General features: G+C 42.0%; 1 protein-coding gene across 1 annotated transcript; it reads left to right on the top strand.

The window, feature by feature from the left end:
* Positions 1-1,264: 1,264 nt before the first annotated feature.
* LOC137128754 (rho GTPase-activating protein 32-like) lies at positions 1,265-20,527 on the top strand. The gene is made up of 21 exons (XM_067507238.1): positions 1,265-1,384; positions 2,268-2,373; positions 2,973-3,061; positions 3,306-3,390; positions 7,466-7,552; positions 7,676-7,813; positions 7,962-8,054; positions 8,558-8,680; positions 8,786-8,863; positions 9,857-9,938; positions 10,058-10,207; positions 11,502-11,604; positions 13,500-13,644; positions 14,018-14,100; positions 14,295-14,402; positions 14,559-14,704; positions 14,809-15,022; positions 15,884-16,032; positions 16,156-16,230; positions 16,331-17,008; positions 17,185-20,527. The coding sequence occupies exons 1-21, from the start codon at positions 1,296-1,298 to the stop codon at positions 19,449-19,451; spliced, it is 5,088 nt and encodes a 1,695-aa protein (XP_067363339.1). The 5' UTR covers positions 1,265-1,295; the 3' UTR covers positions 19,452-20,527.
* Positions 20,528-22,108: the final 1,581 nt, after the last annotated feature.

The raw sequence follows: 22,108 nt of genomic DNA, 5'->3' as shown, positions 1-22,108 counted from the left end.
ACGTTGCTTCTGTTTGTTTACACTACATCAAGAAATGACTAGTAATAATGGCGTGAGACGGGCTGATACGGGCTGTCCCAGTGTCAATTGTCTCACACCTGGAGAAAGTCCAGAAACTCAAAGAATAAATAAGATAGCTAGCAGTTTTGAATGGTAGTTAAATGACAGTACAGCATTCTTATTCCTGTTAAACAGGAATAACAACAGTAACAATTATAAACAGGTCTACGTAGGAGTGCTATCTGTCAGGAGGAACCAGGAATCAAACCACCATTAGGGTTTGTGAGTGATTGCTCTACAAACTGAGCCACAGTGCAGCAATATTTAAAACCATGTGAGCGGCACAGGATGGATGGTGGAGTGGTTAACACGGTTCTGTAGAAAAAAGCTTTAAGGCTCACACCTTTTCTGTGTGGAGTTAGCAAGTTCTCCCTAAGCTCGCACGGTTTCCCTCCTGCAGTCCAGATCCATACCGGTTAGTTTAATAGGATGGGATTGGGAAGAGCTACGGGGTTCACATTGCTTCTTGTGAGCTAGGATTCTCTCCAGCCCAGAGGGTATGCAGGGTCTGATAAACAAGGGTTTCTGTCCAAAAGGTTGGTGCCAATGCAGGATCTACCTCTCATACACATACACATTTAAGTAGTAGAAAGTGTTAATTAATCAGATCATATCAAGCCAGTTGAAAAAAGCCCTTTGTTGCACTGTATCCTGGAATCTGTTTCACACATCATCTAACACATATTTGGAGCATATTTTTTGCTCATGTTGACAGTATTGCCTAAAATAATTTATGAGAAAGCAAGAGGGTATAGAGCTTTAAAGAATGAATGCATTCCAGTTTATTCCCAACATGAAAAATATTTATCAGTGATAAAAGCATAAATAATGAGCCTAAACCTGTAAATATTATCCTGAGACATGTACTGAATCTGTTGTGACAGGCTTGACATTCCTCGCGGAGGATATTTTCCTGCTGTAAAGGCTGATATTCCTATGATCCCATCCCGTGTAGTATGAATTTGAAGCCTGACTTGCATTATCTGTGAAGCAGCTCCCGGCACTGTAGCATGATGTCATCGTAGATTACAGTCTAGGCTCTGTGGACCGTAGCCTTGAGAGTCGTGGATGCTGCAGAATCAAATGGGTTAACGTCTGGCGGCTTCATTGCATCGAAGTCTTCCACCCATCTTCTTCTCTCTTACACACACCCACCTTTGCTTCCCCTCACTGCCTCTCCCTTTTCCCTCCCACTCACGTTTCTCTACAGTGGGCTGTTGCAGTAAGGCAGCATCATGGAGTCTGGATGTGTGGTTGCCGCGGTGATTGAAAATGCTGTCTCAGGACCCCAGGGGGAACCAGGAAGTAGTGACGTCCTTGAGGGGTGAGTTACTCTTTTGCTTCACTTCATGGCAGCTCGTCTGAAATATGTAAAGCCATATAGATAGCAATATGTGTATTGTGTGCATGCATGGTCAACCATGTGTGTTTGCTATTGAATGAGAAGGATGGAAGTAACATCAGTTCCGGACTAAAACATGACCCTTTTCTGAGAGTGAGACAGACAGACAAACCTTCAATGCTCTGTACTTCCTGTGAATTTACATTACGTCTATGTAAATAATTACGTCGTGTGGGTCACAAATTACCCTGTGTGTCAGTTTTCATGTCCTGTCCTGATCTCATCTCACTTGAGTCACTGATTCAGGGCCTGTCTATGTCTGTCCTTGTTTTGTTGCTTATAAAAGTTGAGCCAAGTGGACCCCCCCCCCCCCCACTTTCAAATACACTGTGTGTCACATTTCAAGGGTTAGTTTTGTGAAGCACTCCCTTGTGGGTGGATTGCCGTTGTGGCTCTCCGAATAGACAAGCTTTGTCTTCCCCTGAGTTCACACAAAAGACACCAGGGCTATTTGTTGACCCCACGGAAGATGTAACCATTTGCCAGCCAGGCTGATCTGGGTCAAAGATGAGTTTGTGGCATTTGTTCCTATCTAATCCCTGATTGGAACAAATGAGGATGTTCTCATGTTTTATTGATGATGGTACAAACACTTGTTTGGACTACCAGTCCTAATACAACATGTTTTTCTGGGCCATGCTGGTGCAATGTCATGATTTGAGCCCAAGCCACATATTGTGAATTCATCTCCCTCACTTGCTCCCTCTGGAGTATTCTTAAAAAACTACAAGTCTTATTTGAAAAGCTTATCTTACATGGATGTGTACATGTCTAAATGTATTTCTGTGCTTGTGTTGTTCTGCAGAGATATGATGCTATCTACTGACCTGGACAATAATGATGCCTTACCTCAAGCCTCTAACAATAATCCTCCAGGAGAGAAACAGCCACACGAGACATCCACTGCCATGGTACATGCGCCCACCCACCCACTTAACTCTGACTTATCCCTTGGACAAAAGTAAACCCATACATTAACACACACAGAGGGACATGTTGCCCTTCTCTTATGGGATCTCAAAGGTGATTCAGGCCATGATGTCACACAACATAATCATGTGAGAGCGACTAGTCACAGTCATAAAGGTGTGTGAAGTGTAAATATGCATTTCAGGGTGTGTCACGAGAGAGTTTTAATGAAGATGATATGTCAATATTGTCACCCTTACCCTCATTTCCCTTCTCGTTACTCCAGTTTTATGTAAATGTAAAAAGATAGTAAGTAAGATAATCATAGTCTAACCAAGCCAAGCACTTATCAGAGTAGCATAAGGTAACACAACATTATAAATAACTTGATAAAAAACATACATTTACTTATCTAATTCAATTTAGAGCATAACATTGTTAGATTGTAACATAACATGTTAATGTTAACACAATAAACTACAGAGATGTACAACTTACTACATTGAGCTTGTGTATTTTGTCCCGCTTCCCCGGTGAGTTCCATTGTTATCGATTTCTTTATATGAGTTGTCCTGCAACCAGTGTTTTCTGTCTTTGGCAGGTGAGGAGTGATATCACAGAGCACACAGCCGAACCTCTCCTGCGCTCCTGCGTCAGCACAGCCAGCATGAAGGTTAAGAACATGAAGAAGTAGGTGCTCCCAGTGACAGCATTGCTGCTATTATAGTTCTGTAAACCAGGGCTGCTATCCAGGCCAGTGAAATGAGGACCTGTTGTATGAAATGACGAACATGGCACAGACAAGTCAGTCTGCTGCATCTAAACCCTGTTCTCACACATAAGTCTTCCTCTTTCCCCTTTTTATTTGCTTTCTTTCCCTTTGCTGTTTCTTGGGTCGAATACTGATGAGATGCTTTTGGGCTGTGTTTTTCAGGCTGACATTTCCCAGAGGTCATTTCCCCAGGTTGGCAGAGTGTGCCCATTTCCACTATGAGACTGTTGACTTTGGCAACGTTCAGGTGAGCACTGAAAATACTTATGCAGTAACCTCCACACCAGAGAGTTCCTATGTTAAGCATTTGTGCCTTTGGCTCAAGTTCAGGGGCCATTTTTGTGAATGTCTGAATCAATAATCCTTGATCATCACTTGAGGACAGTCACAACTTCAATATTCCATTTTCTTTCGTTTTTTTCATTTGGTTTTCATTGTGTCACTTTGTCAGTGTCAATTCGTCCAGTGCTTTGCAGAGATCAGGATTTTGTAAATTACAGATTTTACTCGATCCATCTGTGTTAAACCCAGGGTCGGTGCCTACACTCCTGCAAAAAAACACATACTGTACACTATTTGCCACATACCAAACCAGCAACAATGCACAAAAGCCAGTACACTCAACACATAACACAAATAGTCTAGTGCAGTGCTAGTTTAGTTTAGTTTGCAAGATGCAAAATGTGGGCATTTTGCAGATCCATATAAAACTAATGCAGGTCTGCATAGTAACTCCAGTGAACTAGGCCTAAAGTCTTCCCAGCCAAGTCAGCACAGCCAATTTTTAATAATACAATGCAAATCTTTTCTATAACTATACCACTTTTTTCATTTGTAAAACGCTACCATGAAATATGCATTAGCTGCTTGGGTAGAGTGACACACACATGCACACACGTACAGACACACACACACACACACACACAATTTAAATAATAATAATTTCTCCTGCCGGTTCTGCACTAACTGGCTCTATCACATTTCTCTCTTTGTTAGAGCCGATTTAAACATAATCTGATTCCAACAATATATTTATCTCTTATTGACAGAACGGTAATGTCATAATTATTGGACCTGTGACCTGCGATCCTAGTTTGGCTTAAGTTTAGGGAGTAAATGAGATGCAGCACCTCACTGGATAAAAGAGCTGACTGAAGGAGTGAACTGACTCATTTGTAAACACCTGTTCTTACAATAACTGCTGTGAGAGTATTTGGTTGCAGTAAAATGTTGGTGGGGGGTAAATGCTAAATTGTAGGCTATTGTCAAACAGCTGTGGTGGTTCTTAGCCACACTAGCAGTATGGCTCCAGTGATGGAAATCTGTCTGTCTCTTTGGTCCAGACTGAAATATTTGGCAGGCTAACAAATGGATTTCTGTGTAATTTAGCACAAATACTCACGGTCCTCAGATTATGAAGCTTAATAATTTGGTGACATCCTGACTTTTCCTCTAGAAACACCAACACCAAGTTATTTAGTAGAATATCTCTGCTACGTGAATTGGCACCGAGAGTCATGCTCCCTTGAAAATATTAGCACTGGCATTGGCACAAAAAACATTTAGAATGGATAAATAACATCACAATAATGTGTCAAGTTTTTTATGATCATATGTTTTAAATCTAATAATTATTATTTGTTTAACATGACATGCTGCTTGGTGGCTTGAAAGTTTAAAAATTGGCATTGAATTCATTTTTATGGTTATATCTGAATCTGAAACTAACTATAACTATTTAGTTATCAAGTAAATGTATTGATGTATTTGACTCTGAAATGTAGTGAAGTCAAAGTATGAAGTTTCACAAAATGGAAACACTGAGGTAATGTAGAAATACATGCTGCTTGTTTCAAATGTCAGATGGAGGACTTCGTTATAAATGCTACATTCATTTGATCAGTCAAGCCATTATATAAACATATATTTTGTGCATTATTATGTATATTTTATATTTGCAGCAGTGATAATGAGAAGCGGTGAGATGAGTGGCTGCTCAGTCGTGTGTGGAAATGGCTGTTAGCTGCCTGGTTAACCTCAGTGCAATTTAGGTGTCTTGCCAGCAGAGTGCAGCAGTGTTTCTCCACATTCGGCTGCTGCCAGTGTAGCTAAATCAAAAACAGTGCATGAGCAGTGTGCACAAACTGGGGGTGGGGGATGAATCCCTACATGTAGCATTAATGGACTACAGTATAGCAAGTAGGGTGCTCTCCCTTTGTTGGGGAAATGTCCTGCTGTGGTTGCCATGACTGTGAAGGCTCCATCGGCTGAGTGGAGGCAAGTGAAGCGGGCACAACAGTTTTAGTGACCTTGAAAAGCTCCACAGGGAGAAAAGAGCTGAACTGAGCTTAAAGAGAAATGTCCGTCTGGGGAGATACTGACACTGTGAGCTGTAAACACTGCCTACACACACAAATACACACACAAAGGAGACCCACACTACTAAGAAGTAGTTTTATTTCTCTATGTGATTTTTGGATGAAATTCTTCACTTAATCTGGAGAGATGGGTCTGTTTTTATGGTGTCTCCCATGATGCATTTGCCTCAGACTGTTGCAGCAGGGAAGGAGGGTACTGATCAAGTCTTATGTATCCTAATCACAGAACAGCACAAGGACACCAGACTGTCTGCAGTCACCCTGAGTGATCCTCCTCTAGATTAGCTGCAGTCTCGCCTCAAGAGGGAAATAAATGAGAACTATTCTGAGATGAAGGTTCTTCTATCTGTCTTGTGCACTGTCGCCTCTATGTGATGGATGAGCTTTTGCATGTGTGTGTGCCAGTTGAGCCCGTTTACCGCAAACCCCTTTTGTCACCAGAGAAAAGAGTTAAGAGGGAGAGTGGGAGGCAGGGCAAGATGGGGGTGGGGGGCAGAGTACAGAGAGAAAGAAGGGGGGGAAAATATCGTAAGAGGGAGGCAGGAAAGGAGGTGAGACACACAGTGGGAAGCATCCTCTTTTCATATTTTCCACTTTGAATAGAGCAGTGAGCGCATGGTGATCCAAAGCCCAGTGAATGAGCATTTTATGAAAGGCGGCAGGGGGACGACAAACAGGAGAGCAAAGGAGCAGCATTTAAACTCTGCTCCCCTCAGCCAAGATTTGGCTGGTTGTGGAGGAGCTTATTGTGGTCCAGGACAGCGTCTGCACACAAAGAGAGAGCCACTTCCTGCAGCCACGGATGGAAATTTAAGATGCCCTAGTGGCAGGTAACATGAGCGCATGGATTATTCCAAGTTCATTTGAGATTCTGGTGGAAGATGTTTGTGAATGCAGTAAATGTAACACAGGTACGTTTCTGTGGAAAAGGTTCTAGTCTGTGCTGGGTCGGCATGTTTTCGATGGCTAATCTGTGAGGCAAAAGCATCATTGAGGAAGATGCTCAAGTATCACACTCAGTGAGAACTTATTTTTGCCATTTTCATTTTTACAAGTTATTTTTTCTTGTTGTTTCATCACAAATACTGTTTTCTCTATCTGCAGTTGTCTCGATAATCCTGCTTTCCATCATCCTTTTGGCCTCTTGATCCCCTTCCATACTCAATTTAGCTGTTTCGTTCGGACTAGTATGTCCAACAAATCCTTGCACTGCTTAAGAGCTCTTGCATCATGACTTATTCAATAACCGTTTCTCATGCTGCATCCTTTGTCAGTCTGGTTTGCTCCATAACTGGTGAGCAGGAACTAGGTCGCTGTGTGTTGTGTAACCGTGTATCTGGATGAGCTGCTAACAGTTATAAATAACCAGAACTTCCCTTGGCTTCCAGGCCCTTTTGAAGTCTCTTCTACAGCAATGTCTAGCAGAGTGCTCCCAAACTCCTGCAAGGCTTTGATCGCCTCAGTTTTGGGTCATTTGGAGTATTGGATAGGAAGAAGAACAAGAAATCTGCAATGAGTATACACATTCTGGATGCATTTGCATCTTAGCAGCTTATGTATTCTACATTTTTCATACTGCAGAATTTATAATATGTTATAATATGAATCTTTGAAGAGGAGCTAATATTTCCCATTGAAATTGGATCCAGATGCCTGTCGAATGTAACAATAATCTGTCAAGAAGTTCAAAAGAAAAATGTTCTGAATGTTCACCATTTTTATTACGGAATTTCAAAAATGTTAGCAGTTGCTTATCATCATTCTGTGTTGCTTGAGTTTCAAAGGTTGCTATGCTCCACTGCTCAGCATAAAAATGGTTTGACTATTTAAAAAATGGGAAAAATGGGTTTTTGTTGCTTACACACACAGAGGTTGTTGTATTTTACGCATCCATTATTTACAACATGGGCCCTCTCAGTATGAACTTGTCATTTGTTCTTTTAGCTGGCGATTACAGAGGGACAGAGTGAAGGACCGAAGGCGGGACTGGATTCCAAAGAGGTGGTCTTTATGGTCCAGATCACTTGCCAGGTAATAATAATTGTTCCATTTGTGAAACAGATTGGTTGGTTGTGTGTATGTGTCTTACAGTTCTTCGTAATGTGTTTCTCCTATTGCACTTTAGTTTCTCGAATTTTTTTTTTTTTTTGGCAGGGTCGAAACTGGCTCGTGAAGAGGTCCTATGAAGACTTTCGGGTGCTGGACAAACACCTACACTTGTGTATCTACGATCGTCGTTACTCCCAGCTCACCGAGCTGCCACGTTACGACACATTGAAGGATAATGATCAGGTACCGCGGGGCTACAAATTCTTTATCTGTAATACGTGAGTTACCTGTAGTTTATCGATAAACTGAAGATTTATGGGGTAGTTAAATGTGCTTGTTGTGTCTGACTGTGTCAGACTTTTCCCTATTTTGACAGTGTTTTTCTCTTCAGTCAGTAACTAAGATGTTGGCCACCTACCTCTCCCGCTTTTCGGCCGTCGCTGACAACAAGGTCAACTGTGGTCCGGTGCTAACATGGATGGAGGTATCAGGCTTTGTGCTTATTAGTTCGACAGATTCCACGCATACCTAGAGTGCACCCTGTTGTGTAACAATATCCAAGGTCTGGAAATCAAGCTAGTGCTGGCATCAGTCTCACGAGCAGTGAAAGGCAGGAAGCTTTGGTGAAATGTCATCGCATCTCCTGGCAACAGCAGCAGTCTGTGTATCTATTTGATTGCTGTTACCATAATAAAATGTTAACCAATAGTCAAGTCTGGATATAATAAAATACCTTTTTTAGATCTGTGGACAGAAGGAGTGGCCTGATATTGGTGCAGAACACCTCAGTCATCTGCCCATCAAAAGGCACCTACTGTAGGCTACAGGCCTCTTTTTTCAAAAAACGTTGTTAGATAGGACACGTGGCCGAGATGAGAAATAAATAATTAATTATTTAATAGTGCTCGTACAGTAAACAAAGTCAATATTATTTCTATTTATGATGAATGAAGTTAGAATTGTTCATGCGACTTTTAAAATTTTTAGATTGACAACAAGGGGAACCATCTGCTGGTGTCTGAAGAAGCATCAATCAATGTCCCTGCCATTGCTGCTGCCCACGTCACCAAACGTTACACAGCTCAGGCCACAGACGAGTTGACCTTTGAGGTAACCTCTGACATTTAATTATTATCAGTTTTACCACTCTTTTTTTTTTTTTTTAACAAAACATTTTTAAATTATATGTATGTGTATATTCTATATTATCATCAGGTAGGGGACATTGTGTCAGTGATAGACATGCCTCCTAAAGAAGATACAGGCTGGTGGAGGGGGAAACATGGCTTTCAGGTAAAATTACTCATTTTTGTACAGTCTTACGTCTGATGATGAACAACCTGTCTCCTCTTCTAGTGATTATAAAAGAGTGACTAAAAGACTTTTCTTCATTCAGATCACCTTTTTCAGTGCAGGGATTTCATCCAGAGACATGGACACATAGCGACTAGTTCACATCCTATTCATTGCCGTTGAAACTGCATAAGCTAGTTTGTCATTTTGGCTGAGAAATGTCCACAATAAGGATGGGTTTATTCGTGTGCTGATATGAAGCCTGATTCTTGTTTTATTTACTGTAACCAGTCCTTCTGTTAATGCTGACCTTTAATAAATCCCAGTGTGCGGAGAAGTATGAGGTCAAAGAAAACAACATTGAAAAGCTGGGTATTAGTGGTTCATTCACTGTACCATTCATTTAAGGGATGGGGCCCAAAATCCATAGTCCCCCATCTGTGAAAACATGCAAGGTGTCTCTGAAGACACTAAAAGTTCCCTATTAGTCACTTTATCTTACAAAGCTTCAGCATTTTTAGTTCAAAACTCTCTTGGTTTGTCACTTTCCATTCACTCACACAAATGACTTTAACTTTGAAAGATATTTGCTTGGTCCCATAAAACCTGGCTGCTTAAGCCTAAGTTTAGCCGTAGATACACATTTGAATGCATTTTCGCAAAGAACCAGGACTGTATTTGAGCCACCATCATTTCCACTCAAAGAAGAGATCTCTTAATGAACAAGAGGAATGATTATAGCAAGTAAAAGCGCTTTCAATTCTTTTTTTATGGCCACCTGACTTGTTTTAAACACTGTGAACATGTCCTTTAACCAGCAGTTTTCAACCTGAGGCAGCTTGTATCCCACATGTAGTGACCTCTTTCAGCACCTTCACTCTGGAACGATCTGCCACAGCACTAAATGCCCCCACCGGTCCTCAGAACGTACGTGTTTCACCATGTCGGCCTCTTCTCTTTACACCACTCATCCTCTCTTTTGTCTGCTCGCAGGTTGGTTTCTTCCCCTGTGACTGTGTTGAGCTCATAAATGACAAGATCCCTCCCAGTGTTCAACGTGCGGTGCCCAAGCCAGGTAGTCTTCAGCATGTCTGTTCTGCTGCTGAGAATTTATTCAAGCCCCGACTTCCAGGATATGAGTTGGCTTGATTTATAGTGGCTGCTATTTGTGTTTGTATGTCATATCTTAACCAGTGTGTAAGAAGCATGGGAAGCTGGTGACGTTCCTAAGGTCTTTTATGAAGTCTCGGCCACCGCCACAGAAGCTGCGTCAGCGCGGTATCCTCAGAGAGCGGGTGTTCGGCTGTGACCTGGGGGAACATCTCCACAACTCTGGACACGAGGGTACATTCGTAACATTATTTGCTTTGGTTTTGCCTTACTCTGTCATGTCATACTTATCTGCTGGAAGGTCGCTTCTACGTGTCACATTTTCGACTTGTTAATTCCCTAAACTCCCTTGCTTATTTATGAAATTATTCAGCACTGTGGACAAGTTACATCTGCAAGCAAGATGGGATTCTTGTTTTCTCAGACAGGCGTTGAAAAGTCTTTTATAGCTGTGTTTTGTCTGCACACGTGCTTTTTTTTTTTTTATATGGAGTTTAAAAATGACTCCATATAAAGCATGACACTAAAAATCAATGCACTTCACTCATTCCAGGCCTCCCTCTTCTTGCTCCTCTACCCCACACCACACTCAGCTCAGCCCATACGGACTTAGTCTTACTAATTACTGTAAAAAATAACAATACAAATCAAGCAGGAATAACTGGCCTTGTCTGATTGGTTAGAAGTGTGAGCTTCACTCAAAAACGCAAAAGAATATCTCACCATTCATTTATTTTCCGATCACCTGAGTGCAGTAAATGTGTTTTAAAGTATTGAAGTACAAATACACCTGTATCTGGGAGGTCCAGTTACTGGTGAATCAGTATCCTGGCCAAAATCAACACCCTAAAAAGAAAAGGAGACTTTAATCAACTCAGCTGAAAAGATTATAAAAGCAGAAATCAGGGGATGAATACATGACATTTGTAAGTCACTGAATATCTCTTGGGGTTCACTTAAGTTGTCAACAATAAATGGAAGGGATATGGTACAGGTATAAATCTGTCTAGGGCAGGTTGTCATCGAAAACTAGGTGACCATAAAGGAAGGGGACTAGTGAGAAGCCACCAAGACAGCTTTGATTCCTCTGAAGGACTTCCAAGCCTAAGCAGTTATAGATAATGGATAAATGCCTGGATGGAGTTACGAGCTTCAACAGATGAGATGCAAAGGACTGTAACTGACAACAACAAAACATAAATAAACAGCCAAAATCAATCAACCATGATTCACTGTTGTATTAAAAAAATTAATTTGTCCAACCTTATTATTATTTGACCTAAGTATTTTGCGAAAGCCTGGCTTCAATCCTTTGTTAGTAAGCAGTAACAAGGCCTGAAGATGAACACATTTTGGGGGAGAATCTAAATTGTAGCAGTAACACAGTTCCAGATACTGTACACAGTGAGGGACTTCCTTTTTTAAATCATCCTAACTCAATAAAGAGCAGGGATCGTCGAGCACTATATCTCATGCTTCAACAGTTCTGTGTCAGCCTCCTCTCATCCCTCTCTGCTGTCGTCTTTAGTCCCACAGGTTGTTAAGAGCTGTGCTGAATTCATAGAAAAGCATGGAGTGGTGGATGGAATCTACAGACTCTCTGGAATTTCCTCCAACATCCAGAAATTGAGGTTTGTACCCATTTCATTTACTACAGTGTATTGATTAGAAATGGGAAAATAGAAGAACGAGAACATTTTTTACAGGATTGGTTGGTTTTTAAAGAGTCTGGCTGCATGACGTGGCACTCAGTGACGTAGTCGTGACAAGCTGGGTGTTTCTATTACCTGTACATCCCATTTCCAACATGATGGATGAGGTTCTCCAAGTGTTTTGAGCTGCTGCTTCTGGAATCCATAAAATATGTTTTGTTTCAATCTGCGCCGCTTGGAATGGTTGTAATGATATTTTCATCTATTTTATGCTTTCCAAGGGGAATTCATGAACCACCCTCATCAGGTGATACATTGAGAGACACATAATCCGATGGGGTGTTGACTCTCACATTAAAAACTTGTTGGCCCTGAACACATCATATTTCATTGTTTTAGGAAGATAAATCTGTCCTGACATGATGTTTTTCACAGTTTATACTTGTTAAGGGTGTTCGAGACCTACTTCTTTTACTGACTTCACACTCCAAAGACAGTGAAACTTGAAAGCTTTTGAACCCATAAGAATTTCGTCTATTTCTGCATAAATATGACCCGGAAAAAAAAAACCCTATAAATAAATCAGGACAACCCAAAAGAATACACTTACTCATTTTTGTAGTGTCTTAAATATTTGTCTCTGAACATATGCCTTCAATGACTGACACCTATTTTTGCACTGGTTACTATTCATCAGCTTGGTAGGATTTTAGTCCTTTAAAGACCCAACTTCCACTTAGGGATAAAAGTTGGGTTACTTGCATGAATTGCCAGCTGTAGGTCCTGAGACTTTTTTCTCAGGGGCAGTCTCAGACTTTTTGAGTGGCTGGTGAATAAAGGCCATCTGTTTTCACCAGAGTACAACAATATATGATTGTTTAAAAGGCTTCACTTTACCTTGCGGGGACATCATAGAGAGCACTCTATTGTATTTGCTGCACTGTGAGGGCACCATTGAAGGCACTTTGCTGCATTTGCTCTTCTGTGGGCACCTTTGATGGCACTTTTCATTTTGTTCTACTCTGTGAGAAAGACATTTGCGGTATGTGGTTGTTGTTCGCAGCGGGGTGACAGTTGCCCAACCTTTTTTGGTAAAATAACTTGTGTCTTGTTTGTTGTCTTGCTCCACGATCTACTTTTTCTTGACCTTTGAACCCATAAGAAGTTCTTCTTTTTCTGCATAAATATGACCCGAAAAACCCTCAAAATAGATGAGGACAACGCAATTAAACAAATGAGACAAAAGAATACACTTACTCATTTGTCATGGATGGATAACCTTGACATCTTCCTGTAGAATTTGCTTGTACGACCAAGAATTCAAATTCTATCGAGCAGTCGTGGTCCAGAGGCGGTAAAGCTGGAACACATCATAATACTGCCACCACCACGTTTCACAGATGGAACCAGGTTCTTATGCTGGAATGCAGAGCTTGATCATCACTAAGGATAATGCTTCTCATTCAAGCCAAATGTCTGATTTTTCCTGTCCACAGAACATTCTTAGAATAGTCTGTAATTATTTCTCTTATTTGTTCAACTGGCTTAAAACCACATCGCATTTCAGGTCATATTCATGCAGAATAAGACAAACCCTAAAGGCATTTTAAGCACCACTACATGGCATGTTAAAGAGAACGAAATCATGCTCAGCATTTGTAAATGATGATGCATAAGTTTGGCAGTTTTTTTTCAGTATTAATTCATTAAGACAAAAGAATTTCAGAAGATTTTGTACTTAGAAACAGTCTTCGCTTCACCAAATTACATTGTCAGTAGCTTATAGTGTTTTTCTTCAGTTTCTGGTTTCATACTGACAGATGGGCAGTAGGATGACTCCCACACTGTTCTATATCTATGTTTTCTGTTTCCAGGCACGAGTTTGACTCAGAGCAGATCCCAGACCTGACCAGAGACGTCTTCAGACAGGATATCCACTCCGTGGGCTCTCTGTGTAAGCTGTACTTCAGAGAGCTGCCCAACCCTCTGCTCACCTACCAGCTCTACGAAAGATTCTCAGTAAGGGAACTGGGGCGCATACTTATTGTGGGGACAAACATGATAATGGGAGCTAGCGTAGCATCGGGGTCACATACCCCGAGGGGGTAAAATATGCTTCAAGGGACAAAGCTGTGGTGCGAGTTATAGCAAAACTACAGAGGAAACAATTAGTAAAATCAACTGCTGCTTCAAATAGGATCATTGCATTATGTCAAGCTTTCTAGGAACTGCAGGGGATGTACGTGATATAACAAAAAAAAAAAAAAAACGGATTAAGTGAGTCAAACAATGTCCCTCAATAGAAAAAGAGAGTGGGGAAATGTGAAAGCAGCTCCCTCTGCAGTGATTATCAGCCTCCCTGTGATGTGGGATTCATCCTCTGTCTTCACAGGAAGCTGTGTCTGCAGCCACTGATGAGGAGAGGCTGGTCAAAATCCACAATGTCATCCAACAGCTGCCTCCTCCTCATTACAGGTCGGGTTGAAAAGCTCACTGTTGCCCCCTGCTGGCTGTTTCACATCAGAGAAACAAATTCTCTGCTATGGATAGTGTACAGCCAGTAGTTTTGTCTTCATATAGTCCTACAGCTCAACCACAGAAATACATCTGTCAAGGACAGGATTTATTATAATTTTGATTAAATATTTGCATTTATGTGCTGCCCACAGGACACTGGAGTTCCTCATGAGGCATCTCTCCCGCTTGGCCACCTTCAGCTCCATCACTAACATGCACACTAAAAATCTGGCTATTGTCTGGGCACCTAACCTCCTCAGGTAACTGTCCCTATCTACTCTGATATCTGGCTGCATGGAGAGCAGCGTCACTACCACCTCTGTTTTGTTCTAGCCCTTCTGTGACAGGGAACTGGGGCATGTCTCAGTGGTCCGGAGCTTTGAAATAGATTGTGCTGTGCTGTAACTGGTTTTCAGGTCCAGACAGATTGAGTCGGCCTGTTTTAGCGGCACCGCGGCATTCATGGAGGTGCGCATCCAGTCAGTGGTAGTGGAGTTCATCCTTAATAACACAGAGGAGCTCTTCAGTACAAAACTCAATGCCATCTTAAGGGAAAACAATGGTAGGTTACTCTTGTTGACCCGGTTCCAGAAACAAACAGAAAATTACAAAATGACTCGATCTCTATGCATCTCTAACACCCGTATCTGGACTCTTCCACTAAAGGTAACAACACCTTATCCAGACCTAAGTCCCTCCTGGTTTGTTCCCCGTCCACGAAGTTACTGTCTCTGGAGGAGGCCCAGGCTCGTACTCAAGCACAGCTGGGCTCCCCAGCCACAACTCCATGCCTGACCCACAGTGACTACATCGAGGTCGGGGAAGGACCTGGAGCTCTGCTTGGCAAGTTCCACACAGTCATCGAGCTCCCGGTGGAGAGGTAGATTTATGCATGCGTGTTTTTCTTTGAGTGAATAACTTCTTCTGCTTCTTGACTGTCACCCCACATGCCATCAATTGTCACTTGAGTTGCTCAGTAACAACACTATACTGTATAGGATAGAAGTTACATTTCTCAATGTTGAAATCATAAATTATATTTGCTGATTAGCTTATCATAAATTGAAAGCTTTATATGCTGACATGCTAAAAAATTTCTAACACAAGCAGTGATACATACCACAAATAAATGATTAACTTGGCCAAAACATTAACTTTATGAATCACTAATTCAGAACTGGGAGGATGAGAAAATGGGACCCTAGGCAGAGTCAGGGAAGGGCCCCCCCACATTTTTTTTTTTTGTCCTTTTGAGTCTGTTTGTGTCATTTTTAGATTTATTTTTCAAAGTTGTGTAACTGTTTTTCTGTTGTTTTGTGTGTTTTTTGTCTTAGTTTTAAGCTATTTTTGTGTCTCGTTTTAAGGATGCTTCTCTTTTTTTTTTAGTCCCTTTGTTTTATTTTCGGTGTGTTTTTGGACATATGTCATTGTCTTAGTTTTTAGCCATTTCCATCTTTTTGTGATCATTGTATGTCCTGTAACTGAGCTCATCGAAACATGAATTATGAACATTACCCGCAGAGACCCTGGCCCCAGGAGGCCTGTTCAGTAATCCTTTTGTTGCATTTGGATTGTAGGTATAAAAAACAATGGTCATATTCAAAGATGTTATCTTGAAGCCAATTAATTATATAAAACATGTGACTCATGTCATTTTTAATTTTGCATGTTCGAGGTTTCGTGTGCCATTGTTATATTAAACAACTGTGAAGTGCTGAAGATATGTTTTGCTGTGTCATAGCGTCAAGCGGCCTCCGGCTAAGACTAAAAAGTCTCCAGTGGGTAACTGGCTCTCCTTTTTCCACCTGAGCAAGTCCCATTCTGTGTCCAAACGTAAACTGAAGCGACACCCCAGCGAGCCTAACGAGATAAAGAGCATCGCCCTGCCAGGTCAGATCACTGTGCTGCTAAACGGCCAGAAAACCTTTTCTACCCGACAGTTGGATGTGTTGAAATAACTATTTAGCGTTGGGGATCCACTTATAGAGAAAAATAACGATTGAACATTTGCAGGTGGAAGAGGAGATGGTGGCACATTGCGCTCCACCAAAAGTGAAGAATCTCTTACATCTTTGCATAATATTCAAGGTAATTATTCATCCAAATCAAATATTGCTCTGAGTGGTTTATGTTGTTTGCATACTGTGTGTTTACCGAAGTACTGAAGAGCCTTTCTTTCCCCCCCCAGGGGAAACTCAGAGTTACCGCCGCATCAGGCCTCGTTCAACTAGTGAGGCCTTGTCTGCCATCAGCAGAGATGACCTACACACCACCAGAATCAAAGACAAGCACAGAGACCCCCCACTAAATCAGAGTTTCAATGGTCCTGATCGCGTTCAAACCGCTGCTTTTATTTCACCTCCACACCAGGAGGATGATCTGGATCTCTGTCCACCGGCTGCAGGCATCTCTAGTTTGGACTTTGACCCTATGTCCTTTCAGTGCAGCCCACCCTCGGCGACACCTGGACACCAACACAACAGAGCTGGGAATAAATGGAGGAAGAGCGTAGGTTGTTCTAGTGAGTCAGAGCCAATTTCCTCTCCAAACAACAACAACATTAGCTGCTCTCAGTCTCCAGACGTTAGCCCGATACTCAGTAGAGGTGGGAAAAAGCTTACCTCCAAACCAGTCTCTCCTAAACTCAGGAAAACATCATTTAAGACCGAAGCAGGTGTTCAGATTGCATCTGCCTCTCTACCAACTCTCCCCTCCTCCTCTCTACCGGTGGAGAAGTGCGAAGCTCCAGTGGCAGATGGAAAAGAGCCAGCAGCATCCTTTCCACACTGCAGCCCACTCAGCACAGCAAGCCACGCATCAGGAATGACCGACCTCAGTCAGTCTGCACAGAACCTGCCTGATCCAGGTTAGTGCCACTTCTCTTTGACATCATACATCACACCCAATGTATATAGTTAGTATTTAAAGAATAATGCATTCTGTAGTTTCTTATGAAAGCTTTTGTGTCTTGTCCCATCATGTGTTATCATAGCTTTGTTTGTCCTGTCATACTGTAGCGTTGTTTGTCTTATCCCTCCCCAGGAACAGATAGACTTATGAAGTCAGTGTCTGTTCTCCCTCCTCACCCTCCCCTGACGAGTGCTGCACGCAAGTTGGCCTTGACTCTGGCTGAATCTGCCCACAAAGCCAGCAGCGGCTCCCAGAGAAGAAGAAACAATGTCCCAATGCAGCATCTCCAGAGTCAGGAAGCTCCTCACGCCCAGGACAGACCGGCCCGGCCCTCTGTTCTCAATCTTTTTCCCCAAGAGTACTCCGGCCCTCACGCCTCCTCTGTCTCCCAGTGGCAAACATCAGTGCACAGCCCTGTGGAGGACCTCTGCTGCCCTCGTCCTGTTCATTTCCTACCTCCACACCTGTGCCCAGAGTCGTCGCAGGCCATTGATAGACAGGAGAGCATGTCCAATTACACACCTAATGTCAGCCCTCTTGGGTCAGGGAGCTTGGATGAAGGAAGTGCAGAGAGGAGGGACTGCAGGGAGGAAAAAGAACTTGGAGATCTCAAAGAGCGAGAGCCCACGTATCAAAGCGTTGGTGTTTCAACACCCACTCAACCGGTCTGCTCAGCTCAGAGCCCATCAACTTCCCCTGTATACATGAACACCGACTCTATCAATGAGTTTAATTTCCGTGCTGTTCTTGCTGAGACCTCTGTGCCTGCCTCTATTGAGGAGGTCCTCCCACGTCCCTCACAACACTCCTCAGCCCGTCACTACAGCTCGGAGGAGAACAGACCTTTGGGCGTAGTGGAAGATGTCTACAGTAATCATCGTCATCGTCATCATCTTTATCCCTTTCTTCCTCCTCATCATCGGCCAATTCAAGCAGGACACATGCCTGCACATCACTGCCCTCGGCCGGACGCTTTGCCACATCACCTTTTAGGCCAAAAAAGTCTGTACAGACAGTCTTCTGAAAGCCGCCACAGCACGTTAGGTTTAAGGCATCATTTGTCACCTCAGTACAGACATTGCCATAGGGATGAGCAACTTATTAGTAGCTGCCAAAGGAAACAAGGCCAGTGGCAGAGGTCAGAAGATAGAGTAACTGGGCACCCGGCCATCCGGAGGGCCCGCTCCTTCCACGCTCCCCAGATTAGTCACTATGAGCTGGCAACGACAGAAGTCCTACCCCCTGACACCATGTTTTATGTTGAGCAGATGACAAGTCAGGATGTGCCCTACCAGAGCCTGATCCAGACCGGCATCCACCCTGTTCGGCCACAGTACGAGAACACACGTGCTGAATACGACTACAACCCCTATTCAGATATGAACCCAGTAGACGATCCCCGCTATTACGTCGAACCTTGTCGGCAGAGCGGTATCCGACACAGTCAGTCTTACACCATGCAATCCACAAGCGGACAATCGGATTACTACAACTATTCTCCACGTCATTGCTCCCCTGCAAATAGGGAACTTTACTTCGCAAGCAGGGGCACTGTCGTTTACGAGGCCAGAGATGCAGAGGTTTTTGAAAGAGTCATATATCAACCAATCAAGCAGGAGAGACGAAAAAATACTTGTCCAGTTGTATCATCTTATGAGGGTCCTGTCATGCCATCGGACACAAGAAGCAGAGACATAATGCACACGAGGAGCAAGTCAGACCCTGGCAATGCCTGCCTCCTCTCCACTAACAGAACTGAAAGCCAAAATGAAGTTGTCACTACATCGCCAACGTCCCAGAGGTCTCAATACTTAGACCATGTGGGCAGCAGGCAGCAGCAGTGTGCTCACCAGCCAGGACCCTCCCAGCGAATTCAGATCAAAGAGAGCTCCTCACAGCAGCCTCTGCTTCGCAAAGTCCCGTCACTTCCAGAAAGGGGCTGTCCCAGCCTTAAAAGCATTGAGCACAATGACAGAAGCCATACACAGGGTCATGTCCAAGATCGATTGATGATGACCAGCGCTGTCAACAGCTACTCTGGTATTGTAAAACCCAGCATTCTCAGGAGACCCGGGCGGTCGCAGAGCACCAGAGAAAATCGTCACTACTATAATTACCACGCCAAATCCCCTCTGGATCCTGAACATCTGGGCTCCTTTTCCACTCAGCCCAACAGAAGGACTCAGAGCACTAAAGTCAGGCCCACACAATATGACCACATGGAGGGGTATTACGCAGCGCCCAAACTTAAACCCACAAGATCCAGTAAAGCCGTGACAGGATATTTGCCTGGCCAGGGCTGCATGTCTCCCCGCGGGCACAGACTCTTGTCCAAGGTTCTGGGTCATGAGGCTTTTTATCACGCTCCTCTGAGATCAGAGGCCGGGGTCTATGAGTAAATCTGAGCACTGGCTTTTATCTGACTTTACATCTGGGCCAAAGGAGAACAGCACTTTATCCTCTGCCAGACCAACAGACTGTTGCATTGAAGGTGTTTTGGTTTTTTTTTGTTTGTTTTTTTGTTTTTTACTTTCAGGAGCTGCTAAATTAATTGTGGCCTGGAGCTGGGGATTCATGTTCCCATCTTCAGGAGTTTCATATTGTTGCTTTAGAGGAAGCTGAAAGGGAATATATTCATGTATATTGTCTTAATGTAAAAATTTGAAAGTAAGAGAGGCATGTTTGAGAAAAACGATGGCTTAAATATTTACAGATGACAAGCTAACAGGGTTTATTAATGATTTTAAAGTACTTATAGGAATGTGTATGAAATAACACAAATTTTAAATGTATTATATTTGTATAAATAACATACAGCTAACATGTGTCCAATGTACTGTACGTTTTGTTTTCTATTCTAGTCTTCTCAGACTTCAACAAAGCACTTTTGAGAATAACTGTGTATGAAACACATTGTCTTAACGTGGTGAACATGAAGCCTCTTGATATACAGTGTGTGTGTGTGTATATGTATATACACACATATAAACTGTATATATATATTTTCTGTAAGAAACAGCTTGCTCTGATTCATCATGAAATGCAAAGTTAGCACTTTGGAGGGTGGGCGGGGATGTTAAAATGGAATATAACCTTATGGTTTCTAACTTTTCACAATTTTCTTTCATGGCACATTGACTAACGCAATCTTAAAATATACAAACGCTATGATTTCTGTTAAGGTTAAAGCTACTGTGGCAAAATCTGCTAGACATGAATGCAAATCAGCTCGTTCAGTTAGCGACAAAGTGTATTTTGGCAGTGTGGTTTTGTCACAAAAATGTTTTTTTTCCTCTTTTAGGGACCTTTTAATGATGTGGTGTTTTACATTATGTTGTTTTATTCATAAATATGCTAATTCAAATTCAAACATGTAGATGAGCATATTCTGTTAAGACATGTGAAATACATTATTTTAGTGAGACTCTTAAAAAAAAAAAAAAAAAAAGAAATAAAGATGTTACCGGTGATTGTAGTTTGTGGAACTGGTGGGTATTGTATAAGCACTACAGCAATGTTTTAAGCGTGTTTTAGGGAAATTATCTGTTGAACCCTCACAGATGATATTGTGCAACATTCATTCCACAGGATGACTGCGAACACTGTGGCGCTTTTGGGAAAATAGTCGCTCCCAAACTTTTTGCCCCGTCGACCCTTAAATCGTTCCATCACTTTTGCCTTTTTGTTACTTAATTAATGTATTTCATTATCACAACAAAAGCACAAACGGAGCAAAGGACAACAGACAGGGTCGTCATAGCTGAAGTAAAAAGCTCAATACCACGGAAAAGATTAGTTTCCTTGCAGTATAAAGGTTGGTTATGTCCATTACTGTCCTTAAAAATGACCAAGGACGCTGTGATAGAGAATGAATGCAGACTAGTTTTGAGAAGGCTACATTTTCCACTCAGTTATAACCCACTCTATCACGGAAAGAAATAATGTCCTTCGAAGCAAAATAAAGGAATAGAAGAGAGCGATAATAGTAGAGAAATCATTTCAGTTTCAAATACAATATCCATACTTTCCCATTGCCAGGTCTCAGAGAGGTAAATTGTTCCATAGCATAAATTCCTTACATCTTTCTCCATACATGCATTGCTGGCAACTGTTTGCTCAACCATTTCCTAGTTATTGCTTATTTACTCGCTGCTGGTGGTACTTATACCAAACATCTCTCATCCCTGTTGAGCCCAGTTGCCCCAGTAAAGTACACTAAAATCTTTACATGTGTTTTACCAGTTCTGTTCCGTAAGCTGATTTTCAGCCGCTTTACTTAGCTGGATTTAAGAGTATTCTGTTAAATACAAATCTATTTCTAAATGCAATAACTGAGAATTAGAAGAGAAACTGGACAACACGTTTACCTTGATGCCATCTATTTAATATACATAGCCTGTCCAATCCCAACATTGACCATTTATGTATGTATGATGTTTCCGTAGTGTAAAATTAAACATTTGTTTCTGGGGGTTAGTAGTAAATATGAGAGTTTAAGTTTTATGTACATTTATTCTGTAGCCAGAGTATTGAGAGCTCAATCCTTTGATCAACAGTAATCACAACGGCATTATTAATAGATTACGTCAGAATATATTTTGTTACCTTTAAATAGGTTATGATTTGGAAAAACTTGCCTGTTTAAATACAACACAGTTTTAATGGTAACTAATTTGTAAACTGAGAAAGTGATCAATGCATATGTGCACACAACAACATCAGAGAAATAAAGCCTTCATAATTTCCCACATTCGAAATCCGAACATATGTAAAGCACATTAGACTTTGATTTCTGAGAATCCAGAAAAGGCAAATATTTGAAGTTTGGTCATTTCTGTTTTTAATGCAACCCTAGAGGTTTCAGTTGCCCTGAAGTAAATGAACAATTACGGAAGTTTTAGTAGTTAAAATAAAACCCTTTATCCGTGGTGTTGATACTACCCCTGGCTAACATAGGAAGGGCACAAACTGGGACTAGTGAAAACAGGTTTTCCCTTCTCTGATAATTTCAAACCAATTAATCCCCCCCCCCCCCCCCCCCCTCTTTCCTTTGCTG

Source organism: Channa argus, chromosome 6 (genome assembly GCF_033026475.1).
Source record: "Channa argus isolate prfri chromosome 6, Channa argus male v1.0, whole genome shotgun sequence".
Lineage (NCBI taxonomy): Eukaryota > Metazoa > Chordata > Actinopteri > Anabantiformes > Channidae > Channa > Channa argus.
This window is presented reverse-complemented; position numbering and strand designations above follow the sequence as displayed.